We start from the raw sequence: 15,470 nt of genomic DNA, 5'->3' as shown, positions 1-15,470 counted from the left end.
AAAAAAATGATCAAAAAAACCAGATCAAAAAACTGTCAAAAAAAACTATCAAAACAAGAATGGAACCGATAAAAACAACAGATCACGGTGCAAAAAACGAGCCCTCATAGACTAAAAAATCACCTCATAGACTAAAAAAGTAATAGGGGTCAGGAGAGGACAATTTTTATAAATATACTGATTTTGTTCAAGTTTGGCTTTTTATTAAAGCAGCACAAAAATAGAAAAACTACCGTATATACTCGAGTATAGGCCGAGTTTTTCAGCACGATTTTTCGTGCTGAAAACACCCCCCTCGGCTTATACTCGAGTGAACTCCCCCACCCGCAGTGGTCTTCAACCTGCGGACCTCCAGAGGTTTCAAAACTACAACTCCCAGCAAGCCCGGGCAGCCATCGGCTGTCCGGGCTTGCTGGGAGTTGTAGTTTTGAAACCTCCGGAGGTCCGCAGGTTGAAGACCACTGCGGCCTTCAACATCATCCAGCCCCCCTCTCACCCCCTTTAGTTCTGAGTACTCACCTCCGCTCGGCGCTGGTCCGGTCCTGCAGGGCTGTCCGGTGAGGAGGTGGTCCGGTGAGGAGGTGGTCCGGGCTGCTATCTTCACCGGGGAGGCCTCTTCTAAGCGCTTCGGGCCCGGCCTCAGAATAGTCACGTTGCCTTAACAACGACGCAGATGCGTCGTTGTCTAGGCAACGGCTCTATTCCGGGCCGGAAGCGCGGAGAAGAGGCGCCCCCGGTGAAGATAGCAGCCCGGACCACCTCCTCACCGGACCACCTCCTCACCGGACAGCCCTGCAGGACCGGACCAGCGCCGAGCGGAGGTGAGTACTCAGAACTAAAGGGGGTGAGAGGGGGCTGGATGATGTTGAAGGCCGCAGTGGTCTTCAACCTGCGGACCTCCGGAGGTTTCAAAACTACAACTCCCAGCAAGCCCGGACAGCCGATGGCTGCCCGGGCTTGCTGGGAGTTGTAGTTTTGAAACCTCTGGAGGTCCGCATGTTGAAGGCCGCAGTGGTCTTCAACCTGCGGACCTCCGGAGGTTTCAAAACTACAACTCCCAGCAAGCCCGGACAGCCGATGGCTGCCCGGGCTTGCTGGGAGTTGTAGTTTTGAAACCTCTGGAGGTCCGCAGGTTGAAGGCCGCAGTGGTCTTCAACCTGCGGACCTCCGGAGGTTTCAAAACTACAACTCCCAGCAAGCCCGGACAGCCGATGGCTGCCCGGGCTTGCTGGGAGTTGTAGTTTTGAAACCTCTGGAGGTCCGCAGGTTGAAGGCCGCAGTGGTCTTCAACCTGCGGACCTCCGGAGGTTTCAAAACTACAACTCCCAGCAAGCCCGGACAGCCGATGGCTGCCCGGGCTTGCTGGGAGTTGTAGTTTTGAAACCTCTGGAGGTCCGCAGGTTGAAGACCACTGAGGGCGAATGATGAGAAGAGGATGATGAAGGGGGGGGGGGGGTGTGGGGATGATGAAGGGGGGTGGGGATGATGAAGGGGGGGGGTGTGGGATGATTACAAGGGGATGATGAAGGGGGGATGTGTGGGATGATAAGGGGATGTGTGGGATGATGACAAGGGGATGATGAAGGGGGGATGTGTGGGATGATGACAAGGGGATGATGAAGGGGGGATGTGTGGGATAAGGGGATGTGTGGGATGATGACAAGGGGATGATGAAGGGGGGATGTGTGGGATGATGACAAGGGGATGATGAAGGGGGGATGTGTGGGATGATAAGGGGATGTGTGGGATGATGACAAGGGGATGATGAAGGGGGGATGTGTGGGATAAGGGGATGTGTGGGATGATGACAAGGGGATGATGAAGGGGGGATGTGTGGGATGATGACAAGGGGATGATGAAGGGGGGATGTGTGGGATGATAAGGGGATGTGTGGGATGATGACAAGGGGATGATGAAGGGGGGATGTGTGGGATGATGACAAGGGGATGATGAGGATGTTAATGACGGGTCTGGATGATGACAGGGGGGGATGAGGTATTTCCCACCCTAGGCTTATACTCGAGTCAATAACTTTTCCTGGGATTTTGGGTTGAAATTAGGGGTCTCGGCTTATACTCGGGTCGGCTTATACTCGAGTATATACGGTATATCAATTGGATATGGTTTTAACCACATTGAGCTACAGAATAAATAGAACATGTAATTTTTACCATAAAATGCACTGTGTAAAATCACCCCCCCCCCCCCAGTTGGAATATTGAGGTTTTCTCTTCAATTTCCCCCCACAAATAATACTGTTTTTTGTTTTGCCTTACTTTTATATGGTAAAATGTGGTTACAAAGTCCAATTAGTCAAGCAAAAAACAAGCCCTCATATGGGTTTGTAAGGGGGGGGGGGGGGGGGGAATAAAAAAGTTCTGGCTCTTTCCTGAAATAAGTCCTTAAGGGTTAAACTGTTCTGACCGAGTGTCATAATCAGGTTATGCCCGAGTCTGCCCTAGCTCAGATAGCAGGAAGTGGGCGGGTTTGGAGGGAGATATAGGAGGGCTTTTTTGTCTTCTGCAACTAGTAACCAGCCCAATACCATCACTGAGAGGACCATATGCCAGGTTATATTTCCTGATTTTTCCTTTTTTTTATTTATTTTTTATCCTGTTTTTTTGTACATAATTTTGTATAACCGCACTGTAAATGTATTTAGATTAAATATTTTGTTCTGTTTCTCTATGTTGAACTTAGTCCAGTGGAAAGTCTGTACGCTCATGTTACTAATGTTTATTCTGTAGATATCTGGGATAGAGCTATTGATAGTTATAGGCATCTGCGGTTGCCTCCACAACAATAAACTAAGTATTGATGATATAGAAGAATGGGCATGAGAAGTGCGAAAGAAAGTAATAACTGAACCGAAATTGACTTATGGCACACCTATACTTATGTAATCATGGTCTGGCCATATATCCTTCTATGACACCCATGTATATATGTAAATAGATATATAAGAACAAATTACTTTTTCGCTGGATTATACTGTAAGCGCTGCAGAATCTGTAGGCGCTATATAAATAAAATAACTGGGGATGTGGGGGATATTCCCTTGTAAATCTTAGCTCCCATTTCCTGTCCTGAGGAGGGGAGGTCTTCATTTTTAAAGGAGTAGTACAGTGAAAAATAACTTATTCCCCATCCAAAGGATAGGGGATAGCTTATAAATCCACTGGGACCCCCATGATCTCCTGAATGGGGCCCCAGCTGCTGTCAGTGGCTGTTCTGACCCTCGCAGGAAGCCGTTATGACACGCCCCCTCCATGTATCTCTATGAAAACCCTATGTATCTCATATGAAGGGGGTGTGGTGGCCAGCACAATGTGCAGGGTTTGGCACGCCCCCTTCCAGCAGACTGCCGGGGCCCCCTTCAGAAGATCGCAGGGATCCTAGCGGTCGGACCCCCCCCCCCCCCCCCCCCCCGATCCTTTGGATAGGGGATAAGTTATTTTTCACTACAGAACTCCTTTAATCTCATGGGAAGCCTAGTTTGCCGCAGCAGTACTGGGTATGAAGGACAGCTTCACAGGATGATGCACTTAAAAAGATACATTTATTTTACAACAGTAACCCCTAAAGCTGTAGGAGTGTGTGTATGCTAATTCTTTTTTCTTTTGTTTCTTTCCTAAGGGAGGAGAGTCCTTTAAAGTCTACTTTCCTTCAGAACTTGATTGAAGACAGAACAGAGTCAGCCTTATCATACTACGAGTTTCTCCTCCATCTCCAGCAACAAGTGAATAAGTAAAAAAAAAATGTATAAAAGTGTGCATGAGAATAAATGTATCCTAACAGTATCACATACAATGGCCCCTGAGCTACATCTGAATTACTTAGGCCTAATGAAATAAAATATGCATACACTGTGATTTCAGCAAAAATAATCTACTGACCATTCATGGGTACAGATATGTGCAAGCACACAAGCTATTTTCAATAGTGAAATCTAAGAATTCAGACATGCCTTTACACCTGTTGTATACCAGAACTGCTAAAAAAAAAATCTGTTCATTGCATTCAGATGTGGTTGCAACCCTCATGCAGAAGCCACTATTGGCACCAAAAGGTTTCTGCAGTATTCAGGAGGTGAAAAGACATTTAATAAAATAAAGTCAGATCCTACTACAGAATGCTATTTTTTTTTTTTTGCTTTATTTTACTATTTTGCTGCTAGATTTTTAAACTAAACTAGCTGAAATACAAGTTGCTGCTATAATAGAAAACTGCTTTGTACCCACATGTGTATGTGTAAATGTTTTCATAAATTGGCAGAACTTTATCTGTGTAGAAGATTATGTATTAACAGCAGGCCATAGTGTTTTTGTCGCAATCATTATGGCTCAAATACATAGAGGGATTAAAATGAAGTTCTGCAGCAAGCCTTCATGTAAAGTATATTATCTAAAACACCCTAAAGGACAACTCTATGCTGAATATTCAAAGCAACCTTATTCATAGCATGATGTTGCATTTCTTCCAGCTCTCACACTGGCTTAAAAGGACAAAAATTTCAGTAGATTGTTCTAGGAAGGTCCTAGGTGGTAACATTTAATGTTTGCAGGGAAGAGGGTTAAAGGGTTACTCCACCCCTAGACATCTTATCCCCTATCCAAGGATAGGGGATAAGATGTCTGATCGTGGGGGTCCTTCCACTTTGGACTCCTGTCCAGCTCCCTAGTCATCTGCAGCACGGAGCTGAAGCTTGCTCCGTGCCTGATGACTTACGATACAGGGGCCGCTGTCACGCCCCCTCCCATAGACTTTCATTAAGGGGAGGGTGCATGACATCATGAGGGGGTGGGACTGTGACGTCACGAACCGGTGGCCCTTGTATTGTGCGTTATCAGGCATGGAGCAAGCTTCGGCTCTGTGCTACAGATTAGGGGGCTGCAGAAGAGATCGCTGGGGTCCCCAGCGGCAGGATCCCTGCGATCAGACATCTTATCCCCTATTAAGGTTCTATGGAAATGCCATGAGGAAGCCTTTGAACCAGGTTCGGCTTGTAGTTCTAACAAGATTTGGTTTATTTCCGTATGCTGTAAATATTACATGAAGTTATTTGACAGAGAAGCCTATGTTTTGCAGAGTAGGCAGTGATTAAGAGAGGGTGCATATGATTATAAATCAATGGCCAAAATTAGGGCTAACAATTAACAATATATATGCAAGTGTATGTCCATTGCTAGTTTTGTTTCTTCTCTAGGACCAAAGTAAGTAATTCTTGTGCACTCTGTGTAATGGCATTGGTAGTCATAACACTATGCAGAACATGAAAACATGTATGTGTGTGATGTGTTAAAGCATAGAGTTTCTTATTGAAAATAAACTCAAGGTTATCCTTGTATTCAGTACATTGGAGTGAACCGCTTATGTGTGCTTTAACATATGGCATTCAGCAACACATTTGAAATATCAAGCCACATAAACATTTTTTAACCATTGGCACTCACAGTAAAAAGTTCTAAACATTATTGAACTGGTGTTTCCTTTTTGTTTCCTTTTTGTTTCCTTTTTGTTTAGTTTTTTTGTTTGTTTTTAATAATAATTACTTAGGCTTCTATAAACATACACATATTAAGGAATACAAAGCCATTTTTTGCCCTTACCTTACCAATGCCCATGTTGTTTATTGGGTATGGTATTAAATATTGGTAAAAAAAAAAAAAAAAAAGCTGGAAAATGAATAAGAAACAAGATACAGAATTGCTACCACTTTGACATTAGGGCAAAATTGTCAGAACAGACTAAACTACTTTGTTCAGCAAGAGGTCTACCTACTGTCTTTTTAATGATTTGGAAAAATGTTCTATATTATTGGTTAATTTATTGTAATGTGGACAAAGATGTGTGATACAAAGATTTAGATTTTCCTCGTTTTAATAAAATGCACATTTTATTCTGAATTTCATGTTAATAAAGCTATTAAAGATCAAGTAACTTCAGAGTTGCATGCATATTTAGTGATCATGTTAAGAGCAGACATTAAAACATGTTATGCACCGTAGCATTGTTTACACGAACTGAAGCATATTATACAAAGCAAAAAATGGCCTATTAATCAAAATAAACTTTTTTAAATTGTTAGCAACTAAGGAAAGATTTCATTTTATCTTAAAATTGCAGCTATGCTATATTATTTTGAACAACTTTTCAGTCCTGGACCTCTGTAGGGTGACAGCATGAAGAAAACATTCATCTTGGCCTCCCCTACCTCTGCACATTTCTCCTTATCTCCAGTGCATTCAGAAAGTTTTCAGACTTTCAGACTTTTTCACATTTTGTTAGGTTATGCGTTGTGCTAAAATGAAATTTAAGTTTTTCCCATCATTCTGCACTCAATTCCCCTTCAATCTGCTAATCTATTAAGAAGAAGAAAAAATACAATATTGCATTAACTTAACCTGTACAGGACCTATGGTGTATGGATACGCCTTCTGTACCTGGGTTTAAGACCTGTACGCCCGTGGGAATTGCGCTGATTCCGGGTCATATGGGTCTATGGTGACCCGGAATATAAGGGGGATCGCGGTCGTCTAAGACACCCACGATCCCCCTGAAAGGATAGGTTTGAGGTGGTAGGGGTGCCACCCCTCCTATCCCTACTATTGGTGGTCTAGATGCGACCACCAATAGCAGATTGGGGGCTGGGGGGCTTTACTTTCGTTTTCCCTGTTCCGCCCACCCACAATAGGCGGGGCAGAACGGGGAACCGAAGGGGACCGGGCTCCGAAGATCCACTTACCCCTCGGTGGAGGCTGCAGGACGGGATCGGCGGCGGTGATCGGCGCGGGCGGCATGTCGTGCGGCAGAAGAGGACGGCTCCCTGGATCCGGAAGCCGGTAAGTTGCCTAGCAACATCTAGAGGGCTACAGTCTGAGACATGTAGTTATGCAACAGCTAGAGGTATGCAACTACAAATCCCAGCATGCCGAGACAGCTGTTTGGGCATGCTGGGATTTGCAGTTTTGCAACAGCTGGAGGTCTACAGTTTAGAGACCACTGCACAGTGATCTCTCTACTGTAGCACTCTAGCTCTTGCAAAACTACAACTCCTAGCATGCCCACACAGCAGTTTGCTGTCTGTGCATGCTGGGATTTGTAGTTTTGCAACATCTGGAGGTTCACAGTTTGGAGATCACAGTGCAGTGATCTCTATCTGTAGCCCTCCAGATGTCTCGGCATGCTGGGATTTGTAGTTGCATACCTCTAGCTGTTGCATAACTACATGTCCCAGCATGCCCTTCGGTGATCAGTACATGCTGGGAGTTGTAGTTTTGCAACAGCTATAGGCACACTGGTTGGAAAATACTGAGTTAGGTAACAGAACCTAACTGAAGGTTTTCCAACCAGTGTGCCTCCAGCTGTTGCCTGTCAGTACATGCTGGGAGTTGTAGTTTTGAAACAGCTGGAGGTTTGCACCCCATGTGAACATACAGGTCACATTCACACGGGCAGGTTTACAGTAAGTTTCCTGCTTCAAGTATGAGCTGCGTCAAATTTTTCGCCGCAGCGCAAATTTCTAGCGGGAAGCTCACTGTTAACCTCCGCCAGTGTGAATGTACCTTAAGAATACTACACTAACACATAATAAAGGGTAAAACACTACATAAACACCCCCTTACACTTTCCTCTCCCCCTCCAATAAAAATGAAAAACGTATTGTACAGCAGTGTTTCCAAAACGGAGCCTCCAGCTGTTGCAAAACAACAACTCCCAGCATTTCTGGACAGCCACTGACTGTCCAGGCATGCTGGGAGTTAAGCAACAGATGGAGACAACCTGTTTGGGAATCACTGGCGTAGAATACCCCTATGTCCAACCCTATGGAACCCCTAATTTAGTCCTTAAATGCGCATGGCGCTCTCTCACTTCGGAGCCCTGTCGTATTTCAACGAAACAGTTTAAGGCCACATATGGGGTATTTCCGTACTCAGGAGAAATTGCGTTACAAATTTTGGGGGGCTTTTTCTCCTTTTACCCCTTATGAAAAGGAAAAGTTGGGGGCTGTTAGTGTTAAAAAAAATTACACTGACATGCTGGTGTTGCCCCATACTTTTTATTTTCACAAGTGTTAAAAGGAAAAAAAGACCCCCAAAATTTGTAACACAATTTCTCCTGAGTACGGAAATACTCCAGATGTGAGCGTAAAATGCTCTGCGGGCACACAACAAGGCTCAGGAGTGAGAGCGCACTATGTACATTTGAAGCCTAAATTGGTGATTTGCACAGGGGTGGCTGATTTTACAGCGGTTCTGGCATAAATGCAAAAAAAGAAATACCCACATGTGACACCATTTTGGAAACTACACCCCTCACTGAACGTAACAAGGGGTTACCCCACAGGTGTTTGACGAATTTTCATTAAAGTTGGATGGGAAAATGAAGAAAAAAAAAAATTTTTCACTAAAATGCTGGTGTTACCCAAAATTTTTCATTTTCACAAGGAAAAATAGGAAAAAAGCCCCCCAAAATTTGTAACCCCATTTCTTCTGAGTATATAAATACCCCATATGTGGATGTAAAGTGCTCTGCTGGCGCACTACAATGCTCAGAAGAGAAGGAGCACCACTGGGGTTTTGAAGAGAAAATTTGTCCAGAATTGAAGGCCACGTGTGTTTACAAAGCCCCCATAGAGCCAGAACAATGGACCCCCCCCCCACATGTGACCCCATTTTGGAAACTACACCCCTCACGTAATGTAATAAGGGGTACAGTGAGCATTTACCCTCCACAGGTGTCTGACAGATTTTTGGAACAGTGGTCTGTGAAAATGAAAAATGTAGTTTTTCATTTGCACAGCCCACTGTTCCAAAGATCTGTCAAACGCCATTGGGGTGTACCCCTTATTAAATTCTTTGAGGGGTGTAGTTTCCAAAATGGGGTCTCGTTGGGGGGTCCACTGTTCTGGCACTATGGGGCCTTTGTAAGCGCACATGGCCCCTGACTTCTATTCCAAACAAATTCTGTCTTCAAAAGCTCAATGGCGCTCCTTCTTTTCTGAGCATTGTAGTGCGCCAGCAGAGCACTTAACATCCACACATTGGGTATTTCCATACTCAGAAGAAATGGGGTTACAAATTTTGGGGGTCATTTTCTCCTATTACCCCTTGTAAAAATGTAAAATTTGGGGGGAAATCAGCATTTTAGTGAAAAATGTTTTTTTTGCATTTACACATCCGACTTTAGCAAAAAGTCGTCAAACACCTGTGAGGTGTTAAGGCTCACTGTACCCCTTGTTGTGTTCCCTGAGGGGTGTAGTTTCCAAAATAGTATGCCATATGGTTATTCTTTTGCTGTTCTGGCACCATAGGGGCTTCCTAAATGCGACATACCCTCCAAAAACCATTTCAGCAAAATTTGCTTCTCAAAAGCCAAATGTGACTCCTTCTCTTCTAAGCATTGTAGTGCGCCAGCAGAGCACTTGACGTCCACACTTGGGGTATTTCCATACTCAGAAGAGATGGGGTTACAAATTTTGGGGGGCATTTTGTCCTATTATCCCTTGGAAAAATTTTAAATTTGGGGGAAAACTAGCATTTTAGTGGAAAAAAATAAATAAATAATTTACACATCCAACTTTAACAAAAAGTCGTGAAACACCTGTGGGGTGTTAAGGCTCACTGGACCCCTTGTTACGTGCTTTGAAGGGTGTAGTTTCCAAAATAGTAAGCCATGTGTTTTTTTTTTGGGCTGTTCTGGCACCATAGGGGCTTCCTAAATGAGACATGCCCCACAAAAACCATTTCAGAAAAACTCACTCTCCAAAATCCCAATGTCGCTCCTTCCCTTCTGAGACCTCTACTTCGCCCACCGAAAACTTGACATACACATATGAGGTATTTCCTTACTAAAGAGAAATTGGGTTACACATTTTAGGAAGATTTCTCTCCTTTTACCTCTTGTAAAAATTCTAAACTGGGTCTACAAGAACATGCCAGAACATGCCATTAAAAAATAGAAGATTTTGAATTTTCTCCATCAATTTGCTGCTATTCCTGTGAAACACCTAAAGGGTTAACAAACCTTTTGAATGTCATTTTGAATACTTTGAGGGGTGCAGTTTTTATAATGGGGTCATTTGTGGGGTATTTCTAATAAGAAGGCCCTTCAAATCCACTTCAAAACAGAACTGGTCCCTGCAAAATTTAGATTTAGAAAATGTTGTGAAAAATTTGAAAATTGCTGCTATACTTTGAAGCCCTCTGATGTCTTCCAAAAGTAAAAACATGTCAGCTTCATGATGCCAACATAAAGTAGATATATTGTATATGTGAATCAATATATAATTTATTTGGAATATTCCTTTTCCTTATAAGCAGAGAGCTTCAAAGTAAAAAAAAAAATGCAAAATTTTCAATTTTGCAAGTATCGACAAAATTTTACCACTTTTATGTTAATAAAGTAGAATATGTCATGAAAAAACAGTCTCGGAATCAGAATGAAAGGTAAAAGCATCCCAGAGTTATTAATGCTTAAAGTGAAAGTGGTCAGATGTTCAAAAAATGGCCGGGTCCTACAGTGAAAATTGGCTGGGTCCTTAAGTATTTAGACACTTTACTCAGTACTCGGTTGAAACATGGTATTTAGCCCTTCTGCTCCACGGGAGGTTTCTGTCCTCCCTGAGCTCGCCTCTGCTCCATGGGAGGTTTCTGTCCTCCCTGAGCTCGCCTCCAGTCTTCTTTGGTATGATGCTCCACGGGAGGTTTCTGTCCTCCCTGAGCTCGCCTCTGCTCCACGGGAGGTTTCTGTCCTCCCTGAGCTTGCCTCCAGTCTTCTTTGGTATGATGCTACAAGGTTTGCACACATGCATTTGGAGATTTTCTGCCATTCTTTTCTGAAGATCCTCTTAAGCGCTGTTAGGTTGGATAGGGACCGTTGGTGGGCAGCCATTTTCAGGTATTTTCAGAGATGTTAGATTATGTTCAAGTCAGGGCTTTAGCAGGGCCAATTAAAGGAGTAGTTTTGTGCAGACTACTCCTCCTCCATTGTGCCCAGGCTGGAAATAAAACTGAAAATAAACTATCACTCACCTTCCTGCGGAGCGCCGCTACAGCTGATTGGTCCTCCTGTCGGTCTTCTTCCTACTTTCCTGTGCACGGATCATCACAGCCTATCACCAGCCGGGGCAGGACATTGCTTAAGGTGAGTGATCGTTTATTTTCCCTTTTTTTTTTCCAGTCCGGGCACAATGGAGGACGAGTAGTCTGCACTAGACTACTCCTTTAAGGACAGTCATAGAGTTGTCCCTAAGCCAGTCCTGTGTTGTCTTGGCCTTGGGCTTAGGGTCATTGTCTTGTTGGAAGGTGAATCTCATGCTCCTTCTGAGATCCAGAGCACACTGGATCAGGTTTTCGTTAGGATTATGTCTGTACTTTGCTTCAATTAGCTTTTCTTCAACCCTGACCAAACTTCTTGACCCATCCTTTTAAAAATACCCCCACAGGATGATGCTGCCACCCCCATGCTATACTGTAGACATTTGTTTGGGCAGTTGATGAGCAGAACTTTTTTTTCCCAGACATGACTCCTAGATTTAAGCTGCATCACCATGCCATAGGAACAGGTAAACTAATAATTAACAACAAAGTGGCAATTAACATAAAACAATATAATAAAGTGCACAGTGCAAAAGGTGCATGCATAGGAACAATACCTATCTCTATACAAATAATTACATATGATACATATAGAAACCAACATCCCCTATAAATGCCATTCCAAACCCTGTGTGTGAGGGAAGGATACTGAATGACTAGGAGGAATATGCAGCTGACTATATGAACCTATCTATAGCTGAACCAGGACGCCATTACCTAGATGTGGGGAAAAAGAAGCAGGCTCCTCGCGTTCCGCTACCAGCCGTGGTGGCTTCCTCAGGACTGACTGCATACTCCGTATGCCCATGATTTATATGAGCGATAATCAAAAAAACACCTGTTGTAATTACTTTTACGGCAGTGTGAAGCCTGGTCTGTGTGTGGGGAGCTAGATCTCTGTATGATGCGCTCCATCACCGGAAGTGGGGCGAGGACGGAGGCTCGTACAGGACGGAAGTGTGGTAAACACCTTCCACCAGTGTGCTGCGTATCACCGGCGGGAGTAGGACGGGAGCACAAATGCAAGCTGGTGAGAGTTTGGCACACCCTCCTCCACTCAAGCACTCACTGTTCCTGTGCTGAGATTACAATAGAGAGTTCCCTTATGTATAAAGCAGATAAAGGATTAAAGGGATACTCCGGTGAAAACCTTTTTTCTTTTAAATCAACTGGTGGCAGAAAGTTAAACATATTTGTAAATTACTTCTATTAAAAAATCTTAATCCTTCCTGTACTTATTAGCTGCTGAATACTAGAGAGGAAATTCTTTTCTTTTTGGAATGCTCTCTGATGACATCACGAGCACAGTTCTCTCTGCTGACGTTATTATAATAATAATAATGCTTCATTTATTGTTGTCCTTAGTGAGATTTGAACCCAAGTCCCCAGCAATGCAAGGCAGCAGTGCTAACCACTGAGCCACCATGCTACCCTTAGCATACAGCTGCTATGCATGGTTGCTAAAATGGACAGAGATGTCAGCAGAGAGCACTGGGCTCGTGATGTCATCAGCGTTCTAAAAAGAAAGGAATTTCCGCTGTAGCATTAAGCAGCTAATAAGTACTGGAAGGATTAAGATTTTCTAATAGAAGTAATTTACAAATATGTTTAACTTTCTGCCACCAGTTGATTTAAAATAAAAAAGGTTTTCACCGGAGTATCCCTTTAATCCTTTATCTGCTTTATACATAAGGGAACTCTCTATTGTAATCTCAGCACAGGAACAGTGAGTGCTTGAGTGGAGGAGGGTGTGCCAAACTCTCACCAGCTTGCATTTGTGCTACCGTCCTACTCCCGCCGGTGAAACGCAGCACACTGGTGGAAGGTGTTTACCACACTTCTGTCCTGTACGAGCCTCCGTCCTCGCCCCACTTCACCGGAGTACCCCTTTAACCTTAGTGGTGCTTGTACTCGTAGCAAAAGCATATATACCTATATATATATATATATATATATATATATATGCACAGTATAGCCCAAACTGATAATTTAATTAATATTACAATAATCAGATCAAAGTGTAGTATAGTAAATATGGCCTGATATGCGTACTGGATATGTATCTAATAAAAAATAAATACAAATATATATCGGAATATTATGTTTACAGATCAAAAAATAAAGGTAAGTATGGCATCCAAGGATATATCAGAGAACATCACATAAAAGAAATAACCAACCATTCAGAATCATATAATATACCAGGAGATATATCTTCTAATGATGTGAAGAAGGGGAAAGACACGCATATATGATGTGTGCGGATGCCACGGACCACCATTGCACGCATCAGGAGTATTCTCCTGCTGCATACCTGCAGTACCAGAAAAAAAATATTTACAAGTGGAGAGAAGGAAAGAGAGAGACATTCCAAATTGAGAGCAATGTCCATTTGTCACACAATTTGTATCCATCTATTAAACTGATGGTATGTCCACAAGAGATTCCAGATATAGAGCAATATCCAACCATATGTCACATGGTTTTGTCCATCTATTAATCCAATGGGATTAATCCTGTGCATTCCACGGGATGTAAGGGACAACTCAGATTCTCACGGCATATCCAGAGGGCTGTGACATTAATGTTCTCAGGTCTCATATGTGTTTGAACTGAAATCTCCCTATATAAAATGTTGAGTATCACTCGTAGAAGGCCAAAGAGATAATGTAAACTCCAAAGGTAGTAACCTTAATACAAGCCATATACAGTAGAATCTCCCAATAGCGGACACTCACGGGGAACAAAAAAGTTTCCGCTATTGAGAGATGTTCCCTATTAGGAAAAAAGGCTCAAAGATCTTCTTAAATGACGGAATACTATCCTGTACTCACTCCACAGTGTAATCACCTATAAAACACAATAAAAAGCAATATTACAGTAGAATTTCCCAGCATCATTTACTCTCCCCCTATGCATCCCCTGTATCATTTCATCCCCCCTTTTATACCCTGTGCCACTTTATTCCCCCTGTGCCAAATTATGCCCCCTTACCCCCCTGTGCCACATAATTTCCCCTTGATCCCCCTGTGCCATTTCCATGTCACCCTCTGTGTACATTCATCACCCACCACCCACCCTCTTTATGAAATGGCCTCTTTATAAAGGAGGAAGGAAATTGCAAGGGGGGGGGGGATGTATTGCACAGGTGGTGGTAAAGAGGGGGTGAAGAATTTGCACAGAGGGTAATAAAGGGGGAATGAAATGGCACAGGGGGGATCAGGAGGAAATGATGTGACACGGCATAATAAAGGCAGAATTATTTGGCACAGGGGAATAAAGTGGCACGGGGGGGGGGGGGGGGAATAATGTGGTTGGCGGACGTACAAAAGCAGGAGACCACTGTTTAAAGGGGTACTCTGCTGCTCAGCATTTGGAACAAAATGTCCCGAACGCTTAGAGCCGGAGCAGGAAGCTCGTATTGCATAGCCCTGCCCCCTCAATGCAAGTCTATGGGAGAGGGCATGAAGACAGTCACACACCCTCCCATAGACTTGCATTGAGGGGGTGGGGTGTGACGGCATGAGGGGGCGGGGCTATGACATCACACGCTCCCGTCACTGGCTCTAAGCGTTCGGAACATTTTGTTTCAAACGCTGAGCAGCGGAGTACCCCTTTAAACAGTGGTCTTCTGTGCTGGGGCTTCTGCAGAGGGGTGCAGCGGGGCCCCTTACCGGGGTATTGGCTGTACCCCCTGAGGGTGGCCCTGTGTACAAGGTAGTAGCCTGTTTGCCCCCTATTGGGAGTGATTTGTTCCCTTATGGGAGTGTTTTATCCCCTATTGTCCCCTATTGGGAGTGTTTAGTCCCCTATTGGGAGTGTTTAGTCCCCTATTGGGAGTGTCCGCTTCCGCTATTGGGAATGTCCTCCATTCGGAGAGTCTTATGTGACCCTGCCTGGGAATTAAAACTGTCCACTATTGGGAGGTGTCTCCTATTGGGAGGTGTCCACTAAGGGAGATTTTACTGTATATCCTTTATGCTGGCTTCTGAAAAGGGCTGCTACAGATGTAAGGGTGGATTCTCTCTTGAAGTCCCTGTCCGCTAGGGAAATCGTTGACAGATGTTTCTGAAAATGTTTGCGTAACTCCTGCATTGTCTGTCCTATATACACCTCCATCCCCAGGATTGGTGAACTCCCTGGTGGGTTCCATGTATTGGCATATGGAGCATTCACCACATGGATAGGAACCAACAAATGTTCTACCCTTATTTGCTGCATTACCATGAGCAGAGAAATTACTCCTTGTCAGGATGTCTTTCAAGTTTTGTGCTCTTTTGGCCATTATGACTGAGGTAGATGGAATGATGGATGTCACGATCACACCCTATCGGTCCAGCTAAGATGGTGCAAGGGCCACCAGACCTCTGG

General features: G+C 43.9%; 1 protein-coding gene across 8 annotated transcripts in view; it reads left to right on the top strand.

Annotated features, from left to right (window-relative positions):
- The window catches only part of SEC24A (SEC24 homolog A, COPII coat complex component), a 916,567-nt gene extending 910,627 nt beyond the window's left edge, over positions 1–5,940 (top strand). For all 8 annotated transcript variants that reach the window (XM_056516618.1, XM_056516617.1, XM_056516616.1 and 5 more), the window contains one exon: positions 3,637–5,940. In XM_056516618.1, the coding sequence (XP_056372593.1) occupies positions 3,637–3,751 (115 nt within the window). In that variant the 3' untranslated portion in view covers positions 3,752–5,940. The remainder of the gene's footprint in view (positions 1–3,636) is intronic.
- The last annotated feature ends 9,530 nt before the right edge of the window (positions 5,941–15,470 follow it).

This window comes from Hyla sarda, chromosome 4, assembly GCF_029499605.1.
Source record: "Hyla sarda isolate aHylSar1 chromosome 4, aHylSar1.hap1, whole genome shotgun sequence".
Lineage (NCBI taxonomy): Eukaryota > Metazoa > Chordata > Amphibia > Anura > Hylidae > Hyla > Hyla sarda.
This window is presented reverse-complemented; position numbering and strand designations above follow the sequence as displayed.